We start from the raw sequence: 26,195 nt of genomic DNA, 5'->3' as shown, positions 1-26,195 counted from the left end.
CAGGACCCTGACATACATGCATACATACATCCATACAAACTTAAAATATCTGTACATGTACAGTATACTGTATATACTATATATTTATGTTTCCTCTATACTTGGCCACTAATGCATTTTAAACTCTATCTCTGTGAATAAAACATTACAGTAGTTTGTTCAACAAGGAAATAACATATAAAGCATTATGTTTATTTCAGGTTATTTCCAGTTTATTTTCTTCATTTCTTTTTTTCTTTTCTCCCTTTTGGACATCGCTACTTCTTGTAGTGATTTGCTTTTAAAACCAATCTATTTTTCTTTTTATTTATTTATTTTTTTTTCTGGAGACGGAGTCTCGCTCTGTCGCCCAGGCTGGAGTACAGTGGCGTGATCTCGGCTCACTGCAAGCTCAGCCTCCCGGGTTCACTCCATTCTCCTGCCTCAGCCTCCTGAGTAGCTGGGACTACAGGCACCCGCCACCACACCCGGCTAATTTTTTGTATTTTTAGTAGAGACGAGGTTTCACCATGTTAGCCAGGATGGTCTCGATCTCCTGGCCTCGTGATCCGCCCGCCTCGACCTCCCAAAGTGCTGGGATTACAGGTGCGAGCCACTGCACACAGCCCTTTTTAGTTTTAAATAGGTAATATATATATACACAGTAAAAAGTTCAAACAGCACAAAAGGTATGCAGTCCTCGTCATTGCCCAGCATTCCCATGACCTTCCCAAAGACATCTTTTATTCTGCATTTACTTTTTGCATTTACCATCTTGAAGATTATCCCATCTTTGTATGTGTAGATCTTTGTTAGAATCACATAATATTATATTGAACAAGTATACCATAAGTTTTCCTGCGATTGACATACAGTGTTTTTTTAATCTTTTGCCATCATAAGTAATGTTTCACTGAATATCTTTGTACATACCGTCTTTGTGGACTTGTGCAAATATATCCGTGGGATAAATTCCTAGAAGTGGAATTACTGGGACTAATGATGTACGCATGTTCAATTTTAATGGATTTTGCCCAGATTGCCCTCCAAAGAAGCTGTACAAAGTTATACTCCCAACTTAGGCACACCTGCCTTTTTTCCTACATCCCTATCAATGCTGTGTGACATCAAATATTTGACCTTTATCAATCTGATATAAATAAAAGAATATTTATAATCACTTTCTCTCATAAGTAAAATAATACCTTTTCATGTGTCCGGAATTTGGCCATTTTTGTTGAAAATAAGTGTACACTTTTTCTTATTGAAAGAGTGTGAAGAGTATCTATATAGAAACCTATGGATATAGTGTTTTCATCTGTAGAAAGAGGCTTAACAGTCTCTAAGTTTCCTTTCACATCTTTAACTGTCAGTGATTTGTCATTGCCCTGCTTAAAACTCTTCAGTGGCTTCCCATTGCACTTAGAATAAAATCCAAACTACTTTGTCTTACAGGGCCCTGCATGATCTCTGCCTGCCTCACCACATGCAGGCCCTCCTAGGCCTCCTTTTTGACCTTATGATTTGCCAGTGCATTTGACTGGAACATGTTTGATCCAGTTCTTCATGTGGTCAATACCTTCTCATTGTTCAGGACTGATCTTCAGAGTTAGATCCTGAGAGGTACATTTTCTGACTGCCTTCTATAAACAGTACCACACTAGTTGTTTCTGTCACATCAACCTGATTTCTTTTTCACATTATACTCTAAGATCCAAAGACCTTATGTGTCTTATATTACCTGGCAGATATGATTAATGAAGCAAATGAATATTCATTTTGCCTGTGTATCGTTAACACCTCTAAAATCTGTTTTGCCCTGTTGGTTTGTAGTATTGAAATATTGTGCATTGCGTATGTGTTTTCATTCTCATTCTCCCATATCTAATCATATCTAATTATCATACCTGGAAGGCAGGGCCTTGCTCTTCCCTGAAGATGCCTGCCATAAAGGCATCCAGTAGGCCCAGTAGAAAGTAATATTTTTTATTATCTATTTATTTTTGAGATGGAGTGTCAGTGCCTGACTGTATGAGAAATGACAAGTGGAAGGAGGCTGAGCAGACAAGTCTGCGAAAGCACAAAGAATGGTTAAAGAACTTCATCAAACTGAGACAAGGAGAAATTTCTTAGGAGTCTGGTCAAATAGAGGGGTTTCATTCAAACAAAAAGCCAAGGGGATTAAAAATTGAGACCACAATACTGAATTGGTGAACTCTGAGAATGTAATAAAAGTATACTAATGAAAAATAAGACCTAGTGATTAAGCAATAGATAAGGAGTAGGAATCAACTGCTGTTTGTCTTCAGTTTCATTATTGGGTCAAAATCTGCTCTTAGGTTTGATTTTGATCTTGTCCTTTGGAAGACCAGATAGCTGAATTTCTGATTAATCATTTCCATCATCTCTGAACCTGGCATGATCAATGATTGTACGATTTGTACTAAAGAACTGACTTTCATGTTTTCTGAAGCTTACTTTCAAATAGTTGTAGGAACAAAATAAACTGTAGGGGGTGTGTGTGTGTGTGTGTGTGTGTACATACATATAGAGAGAGATAATATACATATATATAGAGAGAGAGAGATAAAGCAGATTTGGCAAGCTGTTAACAGTTGGTGAGTCTGTTTATTATAGGTTTGAATTTTTTTAGTAAGTTGAAAAACAATGAAAAGCAAAGTGAACTAGGAGATATGTCCTCCTGCAGGTATGCGCACACATGTAAATACCTAACATTTGGAGCACTGTTGTTGAACAGACAGTGGCAGGGAAAGCTTTCTTAAGGAAGTATTATTCAGCTGGGCCATGATGAATGATAGAATTTCAATAGGGAGGAGAGAGAAGATAGGTTTATCAAGCTACAGAATGACAGTGTTTTTAAATATGAAAAATACAAGCCCTCCCTCCTCCTCAGACATGGATACCATCTCCTCCTGGCAATTTGATTAGTATGGGTGTATAACCAGCATATACTCCCTGTAAAAATTAGAGAGACACTTGAAATTTTAATACATTCTCATTAATTAAAAACATAGAAGATAAAAGTGGTATAAAATTTTAAAGGGCACGGTGCAGTGGCTCATGCCTATAATCCCAGCACTTTGAGAGGCTGAAGTGGGAGGATCACTTGAGGCCAGAAGTTCAAGACAAGCCTGAACAACATAGTGAGATCATAGCTCTACAAAAAAAAAAAGAAAAAAAACTAGCCAGGCATGGTAGCTCACACCTGTAGTCTCAGCTACTCAGGTGATTGAGGCAGAAGAGTTGCTTGAGCCCAGGAGTTGGAGATAGCAGTGAGCTATAATCATGCCACTGCACTCCAGCCTGGGCAACAGAGGGAGACCCTGTCTCTAAAAAACAAAACAAAAATTAAAAAGAAGCAACCAGATTAATGTTTCTTAAGAGAACATTTCTTACGTCATTACACCGCAAAAAAGATGGTGAAGTCCATGTGTATGCTTTGAAAGCTAACCTGCAAGTGGAAATTCAGAAACAATTGTATCTTGGATACCAGTTTCACTGTTCTATTACTGTATTTCTAGATACATAGTTTAAGAACAACTTTTTTTCCTCAAAAGATTGTGTGAAGCAACAAATACAAGCAAAAATATTAGGGAGAGAAAGAATATGTATCAGAGCAATAGCACTGTTTGTTATAAAAATATTTAAAGCACCTTCTTAGAGCAGTGCATGAAACTTGAGTTTGTGAGATTACTTCAGTGAAATTGCATTATAACTGTGAACCAAATCTGCAAAACAGATTGTTGAAAGAGATAATGTTTTTACCTTACTCAGTTGGTATTAGAGAAGAAAAGCTTAATAACACTATGGCAACAGACTCTCATACCAGCACTATATATAACAAAAAAATCTTATTCCTCCACTAGGCTCATTATAAAGTAAGCAGATGTATGTTACATCAGTCAACAGTGTTTAGAAAATACTGTTCCTGCAGTATAATATCAAAGTGAAGGCATAATTCTTAAATATTTTTAATAGTGAAAGTGTAATAATTAGAAATTTGGATAAAAAGATTTATTATTGTATCCTCTATTCTTAACCTTTTTAATAGATTTATTTTTATGGCCAATAAAGGATGTTACTTCCAACCAGGCCAAAAGTATTTTACTATTTGACTATATAAAGTAATGATACAGGTTTTAAGTACATACCTGAGAAATAAGTCTTATTATTTTAGAGTTTTACAACATCTAACTAAAGCCATCCATCTGTTATAATTGTGGGACCTCTAGATATGTGTCCTTAAATACCTTAGAACACATCAGTTTCGTGATGAACATAACCACTTTACTATGATGATATATTAGTTTTTACTTCAAACAAAACTGATGATTTCTGTCCTTTAATACCACTAGATAATTTTGACTAAAAAAGGAGGAAATAAATGAAACACTGACCAATACAGGCTTTTGAAGAAAGTACATTCTTCTAATATTGTCAGAACAAAAGTCCATGAATCTTCTTTTAAAGGAAAAAAGCATAGTTAGTCTTTTCTACCCAGACATCCCAGCTTTTTAAATTCTTTGAACTATTTATTTGAAGTAGACACAATGTAGTGATATGTACCATGCTTCTGGAGTTTCTATGAGTTTTATTTTCTAATATGAAGAATTAATGAAATATTTAAAATCTCAACTCTGAAATTAATGTTTAAGATTTATAATCTCTATCGACTAAAATACTAATCACAAGAGTTTTTAAATTTCCCTAAGTCAAAATTTGAATGACAAAGCACATTTCCCTTTATAAGCTTTACACAGTCCATTGACACCTCCTATCTCAGACTCCCAAAAAAAAGGCACTGTAAACCTACCTGTTGAAACATCAGAAGCTCTCAATCATCATTTTTAATTATGGTATGTGTGGCCTCCTTTCAAATGTAAATATTCTGTGTTTTTCCAGTTAATTTGTTTATTGAACAAATACATGTCAATATTCTACTCTTTCCTAGAGGGGATAAAAATCAGTATCAGAGATAATCCCTGTCCTTATATAAATTTGTTCCCTTTGTAAATAAACATTTTTGCTAGCCTGTCTACAAAAAATGTATTTCTGAAATCTTTATTTAGCTGTACATATAACTATCAGTTTTGTAAAATGAAGTTGGCACTATTTATTTAAAAAGCCATATGTGGTGCAATTGTTTGCTTTTAAAAGGTGGTATTGTTATACCACAGCAGACAATTTTCTACTAGATAGAAAATTTCAAAGATAAATGTTGCAAATTATAGGAAAAGGAAAACAGCAGCCTAGAGTGTTTATTTAAGATAGTACTTCAGATCTCTTTTAGGGACAGGAGATTCAAGAAACAGGAATAGAACATTAGAAAATGGGAATTTTTTTTTTCACACAATTCTGAATCATTTTTATTCCCCCTACTCCCCACTCTTCCTTTTTTCTTTTTCCTTGTTTCTATCAGATACATTTCTATCAGCTGTAAGGAAAATTAACCCATTTTTTTTTTTTAGGGCAGTAGTCTTACAGAGAATATTGGATGGGAAAAGATAAACCCAAAAGAACAGGCTTTAGAAGCCTTGGAATGTGAATGAAGCAAGATAACCTAGAAGGTGGAAATAGAGACTGAAGAAATCATGTCAGAAATCATAGAGTGGTAGCAGAGATTAGATATGGACAGGTGGGGAATAGAGAAGAACAGAAGAGGAGAGAGATTGCCTGGGATAAAAGAAAATTAGGCATGGAAATTTAAGTGGAAAACAAACCCATGTAGTTACCATTAGATAAAAATTAAATTTAAGATATTCCTCATAATACTACGTATTCCTTCAGTGAGACTAAAAAGTAATTCTTGAATGCTTGCCATGAAGGCAAAAAGAGGACTCTGGAGTTCTTGAAATGAGCTGTGAACTAGTTTACCTTTACAGTGAGGAAGGAAACTTAGATCCATCCTTACAAGGATGCCTTGACCTGAAGAGTCAGAAGGCTTACCTTTGGCTCTTCTCATGTATTTGCTGCCTTCCTTTCCCCTCTCTGATCTTCTCCACAGTGGGTTCCAGGAAGTGGTGCAGGCTTGATGGGAACCGGTTTTTAGTAAGTTCTGGTTGCTCTGTGCCTGCAGTGCCTTGTCCCTTTTTTCATCTGTCCCTGCTTCAGATTCAGGATTGTGTTGCCCATGTTTTCTCCATCTGTCCCTCCCTTATTTCTGTTTCACACATATTCATTTCTTTCTTGGTTTGGTCAGCTGTTAAGACAATATTCAAAGAAAATGGTATTAATCATATAAAAGCCGTTTTGTGAATTTGGGAATAAGTTAGTGTCAACTACCACAAAGCATTTGTTCCACAAGAGGCTAGTTTAAGAACGAACATCATGCAACAATCCTGTTTCAAATCCCTAAAACACCCCTTTCATCATGGCATTCTCCTAATCAAAAACTACAGGGTAAGAGACCAGCTCCTCAGTTTGTCATTCAACATCCACTCCTTCACTCCTTCCCTAAGACTCCAATCTTTTTTTCTAACCATTTTTAAGTAAACCGATATTTGTATATCAGGTTGGTTGCAAGGGGGTCATATATCAAGCAAGAATTAGCACATTCTCAAATAGAAATAACTAGCTTGGAAAATTAAATGCACTTTTTTTTTTTTTTTTGCTATTTTATTCCTTTATAACAAATGCTTATACATTGCCATTATTTCTATTTTAGAATCTAATTCAAATCATCACATAGTATTAGTCATGCTTGTTATAAAACTAAAACATTCAGATGTTTAATGAAAGTACCCTTTTTTATTTTTCAAGTATGCTTCCTGGTTAGCTGTTACTTTCAGTGTACAATATTATGAGTATCAGGTTAGTTCACTACATCTGTTCTGCATGGATGTTTAAAGAATATTCACTAGAATATTCTGTATGCTGAGATTTAAGTTATTCAAAGATTATGCATGTTAAGTGAGAGTTTTCAAATCATGTTAAAACATTTGTTTACTTTTTTAACTGACTTAGGGTTTTTTGCCTTTAGTAATCTCACAATAATAATAGTGAATATGTATTTGTGAGGTTTTTCTTGTTTTTTTTTTCTTGAGACAGGGTCTCGCTCTGTTGCCCATACTGGAGTACAGTAGCCAATCATGGCTCACTGTAGCCTTAACTTCCTGGGCTCAAATAATCTTCTCTCCTCAACCTTCTGACTAGCTAGGGCTACAGACACATGCCACCATGCCCATCTAATTTTTTTTTTTTAATTATTTCATGGAGATGGAGTTTTACCATGTTGCCCATGCAGGTCTCTTAACTCCCAGGCTGAGCCTGAACCACCACACCCAGCCATGAATATCATTAACATTTCTTCTCTTTGCTAGTCACTTTACATGCATGTTCATTTTGTCAGAACTCGATCTGAGAAACCTGTTGAATCCCTGTGTCATTAGCTTTGCTGTCTAAAGTCAAACTATTGAGATCTGGAATTTACATAATTTTCTTTATTATTTTTTCTGTCATTTTCTTTAATTAAAAAAAACTTTGGGGGTGTAGGGTTTTCATTTGTCTTTGATTATTTTGTATTTTCCTTATAAACTTTTTGCTTAGTATTGGAATTGACTCTACTGTGAGGATTTGAATTCCTCTCAACCTGTGTCTGTTTCTTAATAATGATAGTATCTACCTTACAGGATGAGTGTGAAGATTAAATTATGTAATAAATGCAAGTCACTTAGGATAGTGTGTGGCACATAAACATGGCATTATTGGTAGCTATTTTAATTATTACTATCATTTTTGGTTACAACTTACTGTTTATACATGTGGTATTTTTAACTTTATGGTAAAAACATAGGGAAAAAATATTACCCTCGAGTATGCATACGAAGTTTGGAAATTTTTATAGTATCTGTGAATACTCTGCTACTTTCAAAGAGTGTCTCTTTTGTGTGTTACACACATAGCATTCAACCAAAAGAGTGGGCATTTGGCCAACTCTATAATAGCTATAAATTTACTGTATCATTAACAATCAGTCATTGTTTTACTATATTTTTATTAGTTTTAGAGACACAGAGTCTCTGTCATTCAGGCTAGAGTATATAGCGTAATCATAGCTCACTACAGCCTCATATTCCTGGGCACAAGCTGCCCTCCTACCTCAGCCTCCTAAGTAGCTAGTAATACAGGCACACACAACCATGCCTGGATAGTTTTTTATTTCTTTGTAGGGACAGGATCTTGCTTTGTTGCCCAGGCTGGTCTCAGATTCTGGCCTCAAGTGATCCCCACTGCTCAGCCTCCCAAAGTGTTGGAATTACAGGTGTTAGCCACCAAGCCCAGCCCATGTTTTATTTTATATCATGTTTAAATATAGTTTACTTCTACACTTTTGTAGGCTGTATGAAAAACTAAATCATCATTTCTGGCTAGTTAATACTTTGTATTATGTTGTATGTGAATTGGATTATTGATCTCTTAAAATAAATAACTGACACTTCATATATCTATAAACATAAAATGTATTACTTCTTTCCTGAAAGATGAAGTAATCCTGTACGTTATTTTCATTTTACATTTATCAAATTTGTAAATATGCTACGTCTCACAGAATTGCCTTGGGGAGTGTGAGACCTATAAAAAATGTAAATAAAAGAAAGGAAAAAAGGCATTCTCCTTCTGTTTATGTTTATGTCACTGTCTTTAGTTAAACAGCAAGTGTTATCTGGTCGGCCATTTATTATATGCTTTACATGGAATCCATTAGGTATCTCAGCTGTTGTGCTTCCTAATTAATTGTTGTTATGTATGACACAGTTTTGCAGTTCTAAAGCCAGAAATGAATCATCTTGTCTAAGAGATGTTGGTCCTTTGGACAGCTGTTAAATTATCTTCTATGGACAGTACTAATTGATATGTAAGTGCTGTTGGATCAACATAGCCCCACGTAATGGTTAAGTTTGTTATTCAAGAGCAATTGTTCTAGTACCTGATTTGGGGGAGACTGATGCCTCTGGGACAAGCTCATCCAATCCGGGTCCAGGATGGCTTTGAATGAGGCCAACACAAATTCATAAACCTCCTTAAAACATTATGAGGTTTTTGTTTTTGTTTTGTTTTGTTTCAGTTCATGAGCTGTCATTAGTATATTTTATATGTAGCTGAAGACGATTCTTCTTCCAGTGTTGCCCAGGGAAGCCAAAAGATTGGACACCCCTGCTCTAGAAGGAAGATTAAACCAAGAAAGCTTTGGGTTCTGGTTTTGATGGATCCCCCTGTACCCCGCAACCCCCAGCATTGATTGAGCACCTATTGTGTATGTGCCTAATGAATTAAAGCAGTGGGAATGTTTAAATGATCATTTGTGTACCTGTTTAAGTTTAGATACCAGATTATCTTTATTTCCACCACAGTTGTTTGGTGGAATAGCTGTTTTTAAATCTATATGTAATTATGTTATTGGATAACTTGTCCTAAGGCACAAAAACTCATTCGTAGAAAACTTATAACCAGCTTTTGTTTTGTTTTGTTTTGTTTTGTTTTTTGGAGACGGAGTCCTGCTCTGTCGCCCAGGCTGGAGTGCAGTGGCCTAATTCAGCTCACTGCAAGCTCCACCTCCCGGGTTCACACCATTCTCCTGCCTCAGCCTCTGGAGTAGCAGGGATTGCAGGTGCCCGCCACCACGCCCGGCTAGTTTTTTGCATTTTTAGTAGAGACGGAGTTTCACCGTGTTAGCCAAGATGGTCTCGATTTCCTGACCTCGTGATCCACCCGCCTTGGCCTCTGCCTCCCAAAGTGCTGGGATTACAAGCGTGAGCTACCGCGCCCGGCCATAACCAGCTTATTTTTAAAATTCCTTGTTTTAAATTTCTGTTTTGCTTTTTTAAGTGATTTTTTTAAAGGCTTATTAAAGTCTAAGCCTTCAAATAGTGAGTTTGTACTCTTAGAGCTTTGTTTAATTTCTGAACCCCTCCACTTTTTTTTAATCCATTGCGGAAGGAAACCTCTATATGCATGCCAAACAAGCATTGATTGAGCTGGTTTCAGGCAACTGTGTCTTTACCAGATAGTATCTCGTTCAAAAGAAAGTAATTGAGATGTCATCTATAGGAAACTTCTATGACGATTTGAATCTAAATCAGCTCTTCTTTTCCTAAGGGGTGATTATACGCCTTATGTTTTGACATATATGGTACAGTCTAGTCTCAAACTAGTGTAACCTGAGGCCCATGAAGATGCAAACGCAAAATATTCCACAATCCAAAGCACTTGAGACTTCTTTTTTTTTTTTTTTTTTTTTTTTTTTTTTTTTTGAGACGGAGTCTCGCTCCGTCGCCCAGGCTGGAGTGCAGTGGCTGGATCTCAGCTCACTGCAAGCTCCGCCTCCCGGGTTCGGGCCATTCTCCTGTCTCAGCCTCCTGAGTAGCTGGGACTACAGGCGCCCGCCACCTCGCCCGGCTAGTTTTTTGTATTTTTTAGTAGAGACGGGGTTCCACCGTGTTAGCCAGGATGGTCTCGATCTCCTGACCTCGTGATCCGCCCGTCTCGGCCTCCCAAAGTGCTGGGATTACAGGCTTGAGCCACCGCGCCCGGCCGAGACTTCTATAGAAAGAAAGAAAATGCCCACTGAGGATGAACTCACACTCAGAGATTACTATCTGTACCATGATACAATCTACCATTAAGGAGAATCCGCTGGAATACCATCTCTGAAACTTAAAAAAAAAAAAAAAAAGTCAAGAAACAAAATAATTGTGTAAAGATTAAAAAAAAGAAATCTGAAATATAATGAAAGAAGTCACTAATTTAAAAAAAAAATTTGGAAAAGAACCAATGAACGTTATTCATTATAGGTATGTTCCAGAAGCATTCTATATAAACTGAATTTTTATAAATTGCAAAAGAAGGAATCTGTTGGTCCCTCATCAAGTCATGCCAAGCATCCTGCCTTGTAGGAGTTGAGAGTAATTTGCTGTATTGTAGGAAACAGCACTGAGAATTGAATAAGATGCTCCCAGTCTTCTAAGAGATTTGCTACTCATGATGGGGAAAATTTTCTAGTTGCATGTTTTTCTACATTTATACATAAAAGGAAACTGAGAAAGACTTTTTTCAATGTAAATGTCTGTGGGATAAAGGTCTTTTGTTTTTAATCATTTGAATTGTACTTGAAAGCTAAAAGATAGTCCTATCCTGTAGCATGCTGTAGCATGTAGTTAGTATTCACAGCTGGATAGGTGTCATCTTTATGCGTTATGGTTTTCAGATGATGTTTAATTTCAGTTCCTTCACTGCCAGTTATTCAAGGGCCAGACAATATTCCTGTGGGGTCGGGGGTGGTGTTTTGTTTTGCTAATGTGTATTTCTTAGATATACATATTTTTCAGGATTTATTCCCTCACTTATAATGAGTTTTTCCAGTTTTTACTGTGTCACTAATAAAAAATTAATTTTAGGGTGTATGTTAGTTATCGGTGCAGTGCTCTTAAATTGGTTTTAAGAAAAGAGCACTTGAAATCTCAAAGAGGGGATTTTTTTTTTTAATGTATACTAACAACCTGTTTAAATAAACTGTAGAGTCATAGTGAGCCTAATAATGTTAACCATACTGTTTTGGAGCTTTGTTACATGATTTACTGATTCATCACATGGGCCTTCAAGTATTTATGGGGAGTGGGGTTCTCCATGGACAAGTATTTTTAAAAAGAATTTTCTCACTGATTGCATATTTCCTCTGTAAAAGCAAGGCACCATTTATCTGCTTATCAGATTTTTTGAAAAATTGATGGAAAACATTATCATTGAAAAATTATTTTAAATTATTTTGAATGTTATCAGAATAATTTTTCATCTTGGAGTTGTTTACTTTTTAACATCTTTCTAAACTGTGTTTAGAATCAGTTTGTCAGAAATACTATATTAAAATTTTTTTTATATTTATGCCTTTCGTGATGTCTCTCTTCTTACAAAATCACTTTTTATTTATATATGGAGTCTTGCCTATACCTTAAAGTGATGCATTCTCAGTTAATCTTATAACTAGTAACTAGGGGATGTAAGAGAGGGGAAGAAGAACTAATACTCATTGTATTCCTGCTGAGTGCCAGGCAGGCTATTAGAACCATTTGTGGACTTCAGTCTTCACAGCTACTATGAGTATAACTGTTATTTTCCCCATTTTATGGATGAAGAAACTGAATCTCAAAGATGTTAAGTGACCCATCCAAAAGGAGAATTCCTGCCCAAGTCAACTAACTCCCAAACCCATATATTCTTTCCACGGTACAACTCATGGATCATGGAACTAGAATAAACCTTAGAAATAATCTAAGCATCTTGTTTTGTTAGGAAATAGAGGCTCAGAGTAGCAGTTATCCAAGAATGCTACTGCGTTCTTTTATGCTTTAGTCAACATAAAGAATGTTAACTCTTTCTAGAATTGTTTTTAAGGAGAGATGATTCTGTGAAGTACAGAAATGCACAGCTTCATTTTTAAGTACCTTTTAAAAGAAAGTAATGAGACAGCTGGGAGATATAGATACACACAGACACACACACACACACACACACTTTATTAGTTTCCTGTTGCTGCTGTTACAAACTTAGTGGCTTGAAACAGTATGAATTTATTATCTTATAGTTCTGTGGGTCAGAAGACTCAAATCAAGGTATTAGCATGGCTGAGTTCATTCTCCAGGCTTTAAGGGAAAATCCCCTTTCCTTGCCTTTTTCAGCTTCTAGAGGCCAACTACATTCCTTGGCTCATGGCTCCTTCCTCACATCACTCATCACACCCCCTACTGCTGACCCTGATCCTCGTGCCTCTCTCTTAAAGTACCCTTGTAATTATATTGGGCCCACCTAAATAATCCAGGATAATCACCCCCATCTCAAGATTCTCCACCTGATCACAAGGCTGTTTTATCATGTGAGGTAGCATTCACAGGTTCCAGGAATTAGGATGTGGACATCTTTGGGGCAGGAGGGCATCATTCCATCTACTGCACATGTGTACACACACATGCAGGTGTTGGGTGTGTGTTTATCACACATACATTAAAACCTTTCTTATCCAGGGTCATTTGGGAATTAGCCATTCTAAATACATGTCTTCTATATCGCTATATCCAAGTCATATTTTTAAAATTTCCTTTGTGTGGAAAATGTTCCAAAAGGTGCTCTCCTCCCTGCCTTTGAAAACTGTTATTCTCAATATAACTTTACCTATTACTGAGAAATGGTGGCTGTCATTGTAAACATCAGTTATTGAGCTATGCTTCAAATACAGCTATAAATGCTAATGTGGGCATCACTAGTTTGATACACAGAACTCAGCGGGTATTAACCCCTGCAGTGGAAGTGCAGTTTGCTTTATGGTCATTTTTTATCATTCGCTTGTCAGCAACATGATGTGAAGGATGCATAGCTGCCCAGCCCCCTGAACAAGATAGTGTGATGGGCTTTCTGGAAAATTGAGTCAGAGATCGGAGTCGTCTTGTAGGTTAAGAGGTGGGAAGACTTGCTTTCTCAGCCTCTAAAATTCTCCTTCTGGCAGTGGCAAATTCTTTGCTATTTGTCACTATTAAAAATATTATTTCCTATTTCTGAATCACTAATATCTAAGGACTGCAGACAATTTCTTATCAGTTTACAAGTATTCTTTCTCATTTTCCCTAGTTTGTTGATAAGGTCTGGAAGAGAATGCTGGCTGCTTCAAGAGCTTTTATTAGCAAGTTTTTACCTTGATTGTAGAACATGTTTGCTGATGTGGCCAGACCACTCATTTCTTAGGTTCTCTTTTAACATTTAAATAGGAAGTAGCAGCAATAAAAATGTTTATATTGGAGTGCCTGGCACATGTTGAATGCTTACTAAATTTATCATTTTTATTATTAGTTTAGCCTGTATGAAGCCCCTTGTGAAATAATATCATAACCTGTAGGAAAATTTAGTAAAGGAACATGGGACAGAAAAATGTTAAAGAGGTCTTCTGCTTCCTCAGGATATTCTCTAGGCTTCCAGCTTTTACTCCTAACGTACGGTTCTCAAATGCTCTTTTACCTAAAAAACAGTGAGAGGTTGTAGCCCCTCAGAGACGACGAGCCTGTGGTGTGTTAGCATTTGTTCAGCAAACAGTGGGCTGTTTCTGTCTGCCAGGCACTGCTTTGGACATCAGTTGAAAGATAATACTTTCATGAGTAATTCCCAGTTTCATGAGGAGGTCCTACTGCAAGTATAGTAAAGAAGTAGGAATACGATGGCAGAACCCCCAAAGAGGAGATCGGTTACATTTCAATAGATAAACGCATAACACTTCTTAAAACTTAGGAATCAAGATTTTGTTTCCAGCTTCAAAAGGTGGTAGTTGTGGGAGTCTCTGACACTAGAACATGTTGGAACAGTCAGTCTGTCTGTTTAATTCAGTGTGGTTTAATTCATGAACACCTGTCAGAATAGAAGTTGACAAACATCATTACCAAAGTAGATCCTTTTATTGTTGGTATAAAATATTCAAGTGTAAAACTCTGTCCAGAAATGCACAGGATTCTTTGCAAACTCAAACTTTATTATTTTTCATCCAATTATACTTTGGTTTTAATGAAATGTCTGCATTTAAAACATAAAGTCAACAACATTTATTAAAGTTTTTAATAAAAAATGAGCAAAAATGTGACAGACTGTAGAGGATATCCAGATAACACATAAACAAATGAAAAAGAGTTCAACATTATTAGCATTTAAGGAAATGCAAATTAAAGCCACACTGAGGTATCATTATACCCCATTAAAATGGCTATAATGAAACACAGTGATAACACCAAATGCTAGCAAGGATGCAGAGAAACTGGATCACATTGCTAGTGAGAATATAAAATGGTACAACCACTCTGGGAAGGAGTGTGGCAGTTTATTATAAAACTAAACATGAGCTTAACATACGACCCAGCAATTACACTCTTGGGCATTTATCCGAGAGATACAAAAACTTATGTTCACAAAAAACACATACACAGATGTTCAGAGCAGCTTTATTTGTAATAGCTTAAAACTGGAAACAACCCTGCAATATTGTGATTTCTAATAAGAAATATATACTATTTGGTCTCATTTTTGACACAAAGCTACTAAAACCCTTGCAATCTCTGAAATGTTAACTGTCTTTTGTACGCTAATGAGGTGACTGGTGGCTGGGGTCTCCTGGAAGGCCTCAGGATGGAAGCTGGTTGCCATCATGTCACAATCATGTGATTAGAGGGTAGAAACTTTCAGCCCTTCTCCCCTATAACCCTCAGGGAGAGGAGAGGGTCTGAAAGTTGAGTTGATCACCAATGACCAATGATTTAAATCAATCATGCTTACATGATGAAGCCTCCATAAAACGCCTAAAAACAAGGTTCAGAGAGGTTCTGGGTTGCTGAACTCACGGAGGTTGTTGTACCCCAAGAGGGCATGGCGACTCTGTACCACCCCCACCCGTTATGGCTCGTACCTTACCTTATGCTTATCTTCTAACTGTTCAGCTATATCCTTTGTAATATGTTTTATAATAAACCAGTAAAGATAAGTAAAACGCATTTATGGATTGTGTAAACTGCTTTCGCAAATGATTGAACCTGAGGAGGGGATTGTGGGAATCCCCAATTTATAACAGCCAGAACTTGGATTGGCATCTGAAGTGGGAAGCAGTCTTGTGGGACTGAGACCTAAACCTGTAGGTTCTGACTCTACATCCAGGTGGATAGTATCAGAGTTGAACTGTGGGACACCCAGCTAGCCTCAGAAAATTAGTTGTCAGGAGAAACTCCTCACCCACATTTGGTCACAGAAGTCTTCTGTGTTGAGAGAGTAGGAAAAACATTTTGATTCTTTCAATCTCATAGAAACCCGATGCCCTTCAGTGGGTAAATGGTAAACAGATTGGTACATCTATTACTGTTTGTTTGGTTCTTAGTCTTATTTGGAGAAAGAATTCTGCCAAGCTACTGATTTAGCCAGAAAAAGAGAATTCATTGAAGGAAAATACAGAGCAGGGAGTTATCTAGAGAGACAGTACACTCTGAAAAGATGAGGCAGAGTGAGCTGCTGAAAGAGAGTGAGCCAGCAGTACCCCGAGAGTTCTGTGTTGGGTTTTTATGATTACAGATTTTTCCTTGAAGTTCCTGCCTCTTTCTTAGTCTCCACCTTTTTACTTTGTTTAGTTTTCTGCATCTGCCTTAAGTCCCTGCCTTTTCCCTCACCTAGTTCCCGCCCCAAGGTTGTGGGACCCTCCGTTACTATTGGTATGCACGAGTGAACCCGATGTTGAACACGAATTGCTTCTGCGTATCTCAGGAATTTTCTCCTTTGCCCTCTTCCCTTTAGCATGCATCTAGCTACATTCTGGCAGGTTAACTGGCAGAGTGAGCAGTCAGTACGGTCTTAAGGGGAATTCCTTTCTACCTAGATATTTCCCTTCCTGTCTGTTCATATCTAGCACACCTGTTTAGGGTGATCTCTGGAGTGTGAGATTTTCCAGACTCCTTTTCTCAGGGCCTCCCTTTTCCTCCTCATGTCTGGCTCTCTGCCTACTGTACCACATCTATACCATAGAATACTACTCATCAATAAGAAAGGAACAAATTATTGACACCGTGCAACAACTTGGATGGATCTTAAGGGAATTATGCAGAGTGAAAAGAACCAATTTCAAATGGTTACGTACTATACGATTCCGTTTTTATAGCATTCTTGAAATGACAAAGTTGTGGAGATGAGGACAGAGTTGTAGTTGCCAGGAATTGAAGTAAAGGGAGAAGGCAACTATGGCTATCACAAGGTACCATGAAGAATGTTTGTGGTAGAGTTGTTTGTGTGTTGACTGGTGGTGTTCACACGAATCTATACATGTGATAAAATTACATAGAACTAAATATATTTAATATGCATGAGTGCACATAAAAATGAAATCTGGAAAAGGGTCAGTGGACTGTATTAATGTCAATTTCCTGCAATATACTGTTGTTATACAAAATGTTATCATTGGGGAAAATTGAGTGAAAAATATACGGGATCTCTTTATTTGTTATAACTGCATGTGAATCTACAATTATCCCAGAATTATACATTTTTACAAAAGAACAGAGGCATTGATGCTGAGGGATAGACCATAGGCTTTTCGATCAGCACAATTGTGTTCAAATTCTGGCTTCCATTTACCACTTGTGGGATCTTGAGCCAGTTCTTTAACCTCCTTTGCCTTAGTTTCATCATTTTTCAAGTGTTTACAATAATATTATTTTCCCCCATTGAATTGTTTTGAGGGTTAATTATCAATATTATGTAAGCCACTCATTAGTTAAATTGGGATCATAAAAATATTTTATCTTTTCATTTAGTACTGAAAGGAATAGGCACTCTGCCTTCTCCACAGAAATTTTAATATCACAAGATAGTCTGTGTTTCATTAACTTAGGCTAGTGTCTTTATTTCTTCTTTCATGGAGTTCAGTCTGTTGTTCTCTTACTACCTTCCTGAGTTGGACACTTAACTCATTAAGTATCTTTCTTCCTTCCTAATATATGTATTTGAAACTGTAGATTTTTCTTTTACAGTTGTTTTAGCTGAGTCACAAAATTTTGATATTGGCAACCCAATATTTTCATTGTCATTCAGCTATAATAGTAACTGATTTTTTCTTTGATCCAAGAATTATTTGAAAATGAGTTTTTCTGTTTCCAGACATATGATAGGGGGATGTTTTTATATGTAGATTCTGACTTTGCATTATGGTCTTAATAATGTCAATTCTTTGAAATATGTGAAGCTTCTTTTGTGGCTTAGCATGTGATCAGTTTTTATAAATGTTTCTTAAATGTTCCTTAATCATTAAGTGTAGGATTTTATCTTCATTCAGTCCCTTGATTTTGTTTATCTAGTTGTTCAAATCTCTAATATCCTTACTAATCTTTAGTCTGGTTTACCTATCAGTTGCTGTAGTGAAAATGTTCCTCTTTGACTATAGATACGTCATTTTCTCCTTATAATCTTGCAGATTTTTACTTTGTATATTTTTGGCTATATTGTTAGATACAGCAGATTCAGAATTGTTACTGTTTTCTTGATGAGTTGTTTATTTTATCAGTAAAGTTCTTTGTTTCTAACAATGCTTTTTGCCTTAAACGTATTCTGACCTGATAATAATATAGTCATTTAAGCTCTTTTTGTTAGCTAGTGTTTACACAGTATATGTGTCTAGGATTTAGAATTCTCAGGAAAAACATTTCTCAGTCTAGAGCCCAGGCTTTCTTTGGTAAGTTTCTTCGCTATCTGTGTCATAAGGCATATCTTTTCAAGTCCATCCATTTACTGAAAGACTAACCATTACAGTTTCCTAATTTATATAAGGGCGCTCAATTCTAAACTGTTGTAACATACAGGCCTAAGATTTCATATTCTTTTTCCATGAAGGCATCAAAACCCAAACCTCCATTTTGTTAAGACTGAATACCATCTTTTACTCCCTTCCCTCTTCCCAAAACCCATCGCAGGTGCGCACTCAGCTTGTTGCACTTACTATAATTTTTGGCTTTTAATTCTAGACTGTGGGGATTCCCCTTGCAGATTCTGCTATGCATTTTAAAGAATGTTCATTATAATTTCTTCAGCATTTCTAGGCATTTAAGATGTAGTACCAAAAGACTGTCTTTAGAACACTGAGATTTTTGTATTTTTCAACTTAAAATTTAAGCACATTTATGAACATAATATTAATAGTATTCACATCTTATTGCCACTTACATAACACTTGTAAACAGAGTTATAGTAGTTATAAAACTGATTTGCACTTAATTTTTTTCAGTTGAAGTGTTTTAAACATGTTATGTTTCACAGTTACACATAAGCAACATACAGTGGTGATCTAGCTATCACAGGGCAAAGACTGTGCATTAATATTACATTTTAAAAATAAAATTTAAGAAAGAAAAGGTTTCTAAATTACAACTAACTGTAACTACTATAGTAATATAACTAATATAGTAAATTGTAACTAATATAATAAAGTATAACTACTATAATTATACTAATATAGTTCTATGAACTAGGCATGTTATTTATGTAGATGCCTTGGTTTATGTTTTAAAACTGTGTTCTAGGCCAGACGTGGTGGCTCACACCTGTAATCCCAGAATTTTGGGAGGCCAAGGCAGGTGGATGACTTGAGGTCAGGAGTTCGAGACCAGCCTGGCCAACATGGCAAAACCCCGTCTCTACTAAAAATACAAAAATTAGCCAGGCGTGGTGGCAGGCATCTGTAATCCCAGCTACTTGGGAGGCTGAGGCAGGAAAATCACATGAAACCGAGAGGTGGAGGTTGCAGTCAGCCAAGATCACGCCACTGTACTCCAGCCTGGGCACTGCACTCCAGCCTGAAACTCTGTCTAAAAAAAAAAAAAAAAAAACTGTTATAGAATAATATTTATTTTCTTTGTATTAGTACTCTCATGCTTTTTGGTGTTTGAATATTATAAATGTACAAAATCCTTAAAATAACTGGAATCTAACAAAGGTTTTCTTTGAAATTTTTTAGAAGTCAGAGTCAATTTCTCCTCATGAACATTCCTGTAATTATATCAAAAGTAAACTCAGTCCCTAAAACGTTTGTTAAATAACAGGACTCTATAAGAAGCAGAATGTCATGGCTTTGCTGTTGATGTTTATTCCTCTGTGCCCAAAATGACAGATTCTAAAATGATGATCTCTGTCTGTTGATTAATCTCATGTGCCCAAGAAAACAATCAAGTGTATTTAAACCAATAGCCTGGACTGTTTTGTCTGATAAAATAGACAATCTTATCAGACAAAAATTGTCTATAGGTACTGTTGATAAACATATTTTGTCTAACAAAATATAACTTTACATTTTCTTGTAGGTTACCTTCCGAACAAGAATCTATCACTGTAATATTAACAGCCAAGGCGTGATCTGTCTGGACATCTTAAAGGACAACTGGAGTCCGGCTTTAACTATTTCTAAAGTTCTCCTCTCCATCTGCTCACTTCTTACAGATTGCAACCCTGGTAAGAGACTTTAAATCTGGTATGAATTGGAGCTTCTCAAGATGTAAATGTCAGACCTTAGTAACTTGTTTACAACTACTACTACCACCACCACCACCACTGCTTCTACTACTATTATTATTTTTACATTTTCATAGTATGTAACTATATTGTTTTTAAGTTGGGTCTTCTCATTAGTGTTTTTAAGACCTATTATTTGCCAAAAAGGAAAAGGCACAGTGTGGTTAAAAAAAAAAAAAAAAAAAAAAGAAAAATCATTTTAAATGGGAAAGTGCATTTAAAGAATGAATTAAGTTGTCCTGCCAAATAATAATAAAAATTCAAGTTGAATAGCTTAATCGTTAATTAGATGCCTACTAGAAGATGTTAATTTGAGAAATGTGGGCTATTAAATCTGATAACAACCAGCAGCACCATGCAAACGTGACCTTTTTGGCATCCTAATAACTGTGCATCCCGACAAGCTATTAGAACGGTCCTGAATGGTCTGTTCTAGGATATACCCCAAAAGTAAACAAGGAAATACACCTCCCAAGAAAACAAGAAATCTATAGCCAGGCCTTAATGGCTTGCCGGTGTGCTTAACACTGAAAATTCTTAATTCCTGGGCCATTTCTTTACACATTGGATTTATTTTAGAAAATACAAAATTCCAAAGATAGCCCTAGGGTTTTCATTGATGTTCTCAGTGGGAAAAATATTTTTTGAGTAATTAATAGCTTAAATATTGCATGAGATTCCCTCTTCTACAATCAAGAATAAACTGTGTTCACTAGATACATGAAATTTTACACAAATGGAAATGACGAGTGTCAGTGGGGTTGCTTAGGATCCTGGCTGTTTTATAAAACATCAAGAAATAACAGTCTTTCTGCTTTTGTATTTTTTTATTTTTCAGCAATAAAAACTTTTTTTTTAAGTGGCAAATTAGTATTTTTTTTTTTTTTTTGAAATGGAGTCTCACTGTGTTACCCAGGCGGTAGTGCAGTGGCACGATCTCAGCTCACCACAACCTTCGCCTCCTGGATTCAAGTGATTCCGCTGTCTCAGCCCCCCAAGTAGCTGGGATTACAGCCGTGCACTGCCATGCCCAGCTAATTTTTGCACTTTTAGTAGAGGCGGGGTTTCACTGTGTTGGCCAAGCAGGTCTCCTGACCTTGTGATCTGCCCACCTTGGCCTCCCAAAGTGCTGGGATTACAGGCATGAGCCACCGCACCCAGCCTGCCCAAAAAATAAAATTGTGCAGGATCATTATAAAATATTTTTTTGAATTAATTCATACTTTACTACAGATAGTGAAGTCCAATAATGTTACACTAACTTAAAGTTGATTTTGTTCTTTCAGTCCTATTGTTCCCATTTTAATCCCATTTGTCTGTGACTGTGTATAACCTCATTTGGAGGTAATGTTGCAGGAAGGCTTTTTTTTTTTTTTTTTTGAGGTGATTTTGAAGCCTGGCCTGGTTTGCCTCCGAGTCAGCTGAAATAGAGTCTGTTACCCTGAATAAGCCTGTATATGACAGCCTGTTCTCTCTACCGATACTCCTGCTTAAAGGAATAGATTCATTCCACCAGAGCCTTGTCTCAGCAATCAGACAGACTTCTGTTCAGTGAACTAGTTTTTCTTTTTTTTCTTGCTGTGTTTCAGAAAACTACAAATGCATTCTGCAAAAACTTAAAAATCTCTCCTAACTAAAGCAGAATCACATAAGTAAAAGAAAGAAATTTTGAAAATAATGCTATTGATAGTAAGAACAAGCCTAAAAATAATGTTCCATAAAACCAGAGACAGCCTGCCTGATATGAGACTAGAAAGGAACTTGTAAAATACATGCTAACATTTAGTTTGTCACACTTTAACACATAAAATAAAGTGTCCTAATTGGTACCTTGTTTTTATCAATGTTGACACTTCTAGAATCTTAAATAGAGTTGTTTATTTTAAAGTAGTCAAATGTCCATTCTTTTGTTTAATGGACTTATTTCACACTGTTACCTGGTACACTTTCAATCTCTGTAGGTTTTTTACCTACAGAGGTAGGTAAGATTAGGTTAGATTAAAGTTTATCTTAAATCTGTCTTCAAATTATCACAAAAAAAGTTCGATAGAATATGAATAAATAAGATTTTCCTACACTGAATTTGTAGAGCTATTTTAACCCAGAAATGCTGTCCGCTCAAAAGTTGGCCTTGTATAATGATATAAATTTAACCAACTTAAAAAATACTTTCTCACTCTTATCCGTACATAAACTTATTTTTTAAATCTTTTTCTTACTCTTTTTGTAATCTGCACTTGTCTCTTTAAAAAATTTTTGGTCCATTCCGACACAGATATTCTTTAGGGTATGACTACCCATCTTTATCAGCGTGATATTTGTAGACAGCAGATGTAGATTTGAAAACCAGCTTCGTTGTTTATTAGTCATATCACGTTGGATGGTCACTTAACTTTCCACAGGCTTAGTTTTTGATATAAAATTGGGATTAGTACCAGCCCTACCTAAATCACTGGATTCCTCTGAGGTTAAAATGAGATGGCATATATGAAAGCCATTTGTAAATGGTAATGTGTTGTTGATATTATTTCCCAGAGTATTTAGGACACCAAATGGGCCCACAGTAGATGACTGATAAATACCTACTCAGTTGAATTTAATTGGGAAGGTAGTATTGAATAGTATCTAACACCGTCACCTCAACATTGACAGTTGGATTTTGCAATCTGAAAAAAGCCGAACCTTGACTTAGTAGGATTATCGCTCAGGTGGCAAATGTCCAAACGTTATCAGCCAGTTGATGGGTGCACCAGCAATAATCATTCTGTTTTCAATGCAGTTGTCTAGGTAGATCTAACTGCTGGTGTTATTAGGCCACCACTTCATGATGGTGTTTACTGAGCCTGATAGAGCATTTTTTTTTTTTTTTTTTTTTTTTTTTTGATGGAGTCTCGCTCTGTCGCCCAGGCTGGAGTGCAATGGCATGATCTCAGCTCACTGCAACCTCCCCTCCCGGGTTCACGCCATTCTTCTGCCTCAGCCTCCTGAGTAGCTGGGTCTGCAGGCCCCCACCACCACGCCTGGCTAATTTTTTGTATTTTTAGTAGAGATGAGGTTTCACCATGTTAGCCAAGATGGTCTCGATCTCCTGACCTCATGATCCGCCCACCTCAACCTCCCAAAGTGCTGGGATTACAGGCATGAGCCACTCGCCCAACCGAGCGTTCTTCTTTGTTAAGACGTTACCTGGCTTTTTCTGAGTTTAGTCTTGCTCACTAAACATGATTTAATTTGTGAATTGCCAAAGTTGAGAATACTATTGGGGAATCAAATTTCTGTGCTTTCTTATTTATAAGTACTTTCTTCTCAAGTCATTATTTAACACATAAAATTTAAGTTCTGTTTGATTTCATCTTTCGAAGTTTGTTTTTGCTATTTTGTGGGCTTTTTTAAAAAAAACCCTTAGATGTTTGGTAATATTCTTTACATGAAACCTGTTTCTTTAACAATTATTTAAAATGTGCTTATATTATGGTCTTCAGACGTATTTAAAAAATGGGTATTTTACCTCATACAAAATTGATCATTCTGAGAACCCTGACAATTAGGAGATCAGCAGTTTTCCTTTACCTGATGCTTGATTTACAGAGTTATGGCTAGAAATATTTCTAACCTTTTTTTCCTTCTTGAAAAGTGTGTAAGTCTGTGTATAATCTAGCATTATTGTATTAATCCCATTTCTATTTGTCTGCTCTACTACTATTACTCTCTAAAGTGTTTTTGAGCTTGTTTTGTTCTAAACTCAGTTATGATATTGTATCATTTAAAAATTTCCCCCAAATATGTGTGACTCTTGTCAGCCAGTCAGAAAGTTGACAGTGAAACATTTGATACTGAGAAAATACTGCCAGAAATTTTTGAGCATGATAATGGAATTGTACCTGTCCTTACCTTTTAGACATCTATACTGGACTATTTGCCAATAAAATTCTTTGATATATGGAATTTAGTTCAAAATAATCCAGAAAGATTGTAGGTGGGGAGGAGTATGGAAGATACCGAGATTGACCATTATAATTGTTGAATTTGAGTGATGAGTACATGGGTGCTCATTATACTATTCTGTGTTTGGATATGTTTGAAATTCTTCATAACATTTTTTTAGTTGCTAAAAATCATACTAACAGTGTGACATAAGTCCTCGTTTAATGTCATCAGTAGGATTTTAGAAACTGCAACTTTAAGTGAAATAATGTAATGTATAATGAAACCAATTTACCATAGGCTAATTGATCTAAACAAGAGTTAGGTTCCTGCGGCATACAGTACGTCATTTTGCTTGAAGTTGCAGTTTCCAAGAACCTTTAAGTGAGGACTTAAGGTAATCTGTAAACGGTACGTGATTTGGCTCTCTTTTGCTCTTGGAGGGAATCGTCTGGGCTCTGACCCTGCCTGTGTATTTCATTGCCCTGTCATCTGCCTTCCGACCATAAGCTGCCTTGCGGTGCAGCCTGGACCAGCAGGGGCTTGCATTCATAAGCAACCATGAAGTCTTTGTCTGTCTGTCTTCAAATGGGCAGAACTATACAGGTCCAGTCAAATGAAAATGCTCTACGCATACCCACAAACATCAGCACTCAGGATGGATGAGCCGCTCCCTCTCCCCGCATCACCTTTCAAATAAAAATCAAGTGTCGGTTACTCCAGTCTTAGGTGTGTGCAGATCTGTATTAGAACAACAAATAGAGCTAAGAATGGCAGCTAATTAACCTTCAGCCTTGTATAGTGATTAAGCTGAGGGTGAGCACAGCTGCAGCTTCACTGGTAAGAGCTTTATTCTTCTCAAATGGACTGAGCAAAAGAAAAGAGGAATTTGCTCCCAGTGGCTCTTTTATAGTGATCTATAAAGGCTTGGAGAATGTTTCCTTCTTGATTCTCCAACATCAGGGGAGAATGTTTCCTTCTTCGGTCTCCAACATCAGGGGAGAATGTTTCCTTCTTCGGTCTCCAACATCAGGGCTTTTTGTTTCTGATCACTTAAGGCCCGTTTTTTAAGCAATGAATACAATTCTTATTCATAAATTATCTCTGATACCTTAGCTTTGATTGTTATTATTGCTTGTCTTTGGACTCATTATGATTAGGTAGTAAATTGTGTTAGCAAATATTAAAATTTTACAATTGATAGTGACTGCTGGTGGGTGGGAACCATAAAGTCAGATTAATTATTTCATCACATTTTTATTTGTGTAGATTATTTATACCAAGTTTGGGAGCCGCTAGACTGATGAAAGGTACATATAACACCTCAGTAGGAGTCTAGTGCTTACACAATAGCATGAACCTTGCTTCTACATGTCTCATTCTACTAGAGAACTGGAAAAGAACAATTTATTTAACTGAAATTCAGGTAAACCTGTAAAATGGCAAGTCTGTTTTCAAAGCAGACTATTTTAGCAGGACTACAAAAAAAAAAGAATTTTTTTCCTAGAACCATAACTACAGTTGGCTACCTAGATACCAGATTTCTTCTGATGCCTATGACTTTTTTAAAGTGAAAAATATTAAGTAGAAATACGTGGCACAATGTATAGCTAACTTCACACTGTTTTCTTGTGAAAAGTTGGCTTGTCTTCTGTATTATTTCCTGCTAAGTTCTAAAAGTCATTCTAATCAATACTTCCAAATATGGATGTAGAGAGACTCTATGTTATTGTCATTTAACTTCTCTGACGCCTCATATAAAGAAAAGGAAAGCTGTGGTTATAGAGTTCATACTTCGCTCCTGTTGTTTAAGTAAACATTAGATAGCTGCTATTAATCAATCTAATCTGGTATTTTTAATAGCAAGAGAGTAAACAAAGTTCGAAACTTTTATTAAAGCCTTCGGGTTCCGGCTGAGTATTATCTGTAGAATCCTGAGACACTGCTCCCTTCCCTCCCCTAAGTTTCACATAGGCTTAGTCAGATGCATTTGAAAATAATGCTATTCATACTGTTGATGTTCTAGAAAAATTGAAGGCTCGTTAAGTGGATGAATAAAATCAGGGAATATACGTTATAAAGAGAACATTTCTGTTTTGTGAATTAAAGAAGATACACAGAAGTGATTGTGTACCATCATAAATTTGGTTTAAAAAAACAGAAAATAGCAATTGTGAGATGCTTACCTTGACCCCTACATATTTGTAAATGCAAAT

At 36.3% G+C, this 26,195-nt stretch overlaps 1 protein-coding gene across 2 annotated transcripts in view; it reads left to right on the top strand.

The window, feature by feature from the left end:
* UBE2E2 (ubiquitin conjugating enzyme E2 E2) overlaps nucleotides 1-26,195 on the top strand; it is a 388,195-nt gene that overhangs the window by 316,277 nt on the left and 45,723 nt on the right. For both annotated transcript variants that reach the window (XM_050779516.1, XM_050779515.1), the window contains exon 5: nucleotides 19,848-19,995. In XM_050779516.1, coding sequence (XP_050635473.1) covers nucleotides 19,848-19,995 — 148 coding nt within the window. The remainder of the gene's footprint in view (nucleotides 1-19,847; nucleotides 19,996-26,195) is intronic.

Source organism: Macaca thibetana, chromosome 2, assembly GCF_024542745.1.
Source record: "Macaca thibetana thibetana isolate TM-01 chromosome 2, ASM2454274v1, whole genome shotgun sequence".
In the NCBI taxonomy this organism is placed as follows: domain Eukaryota; kingdom Metazoa; phylum Chordata; class Mammalia; order Primates; family Cercopithecidae; genus Macaca; species Macaca thibetana.
This window is presented reverse-complemented; position numbering and strand designations above follow the sequence as displayed.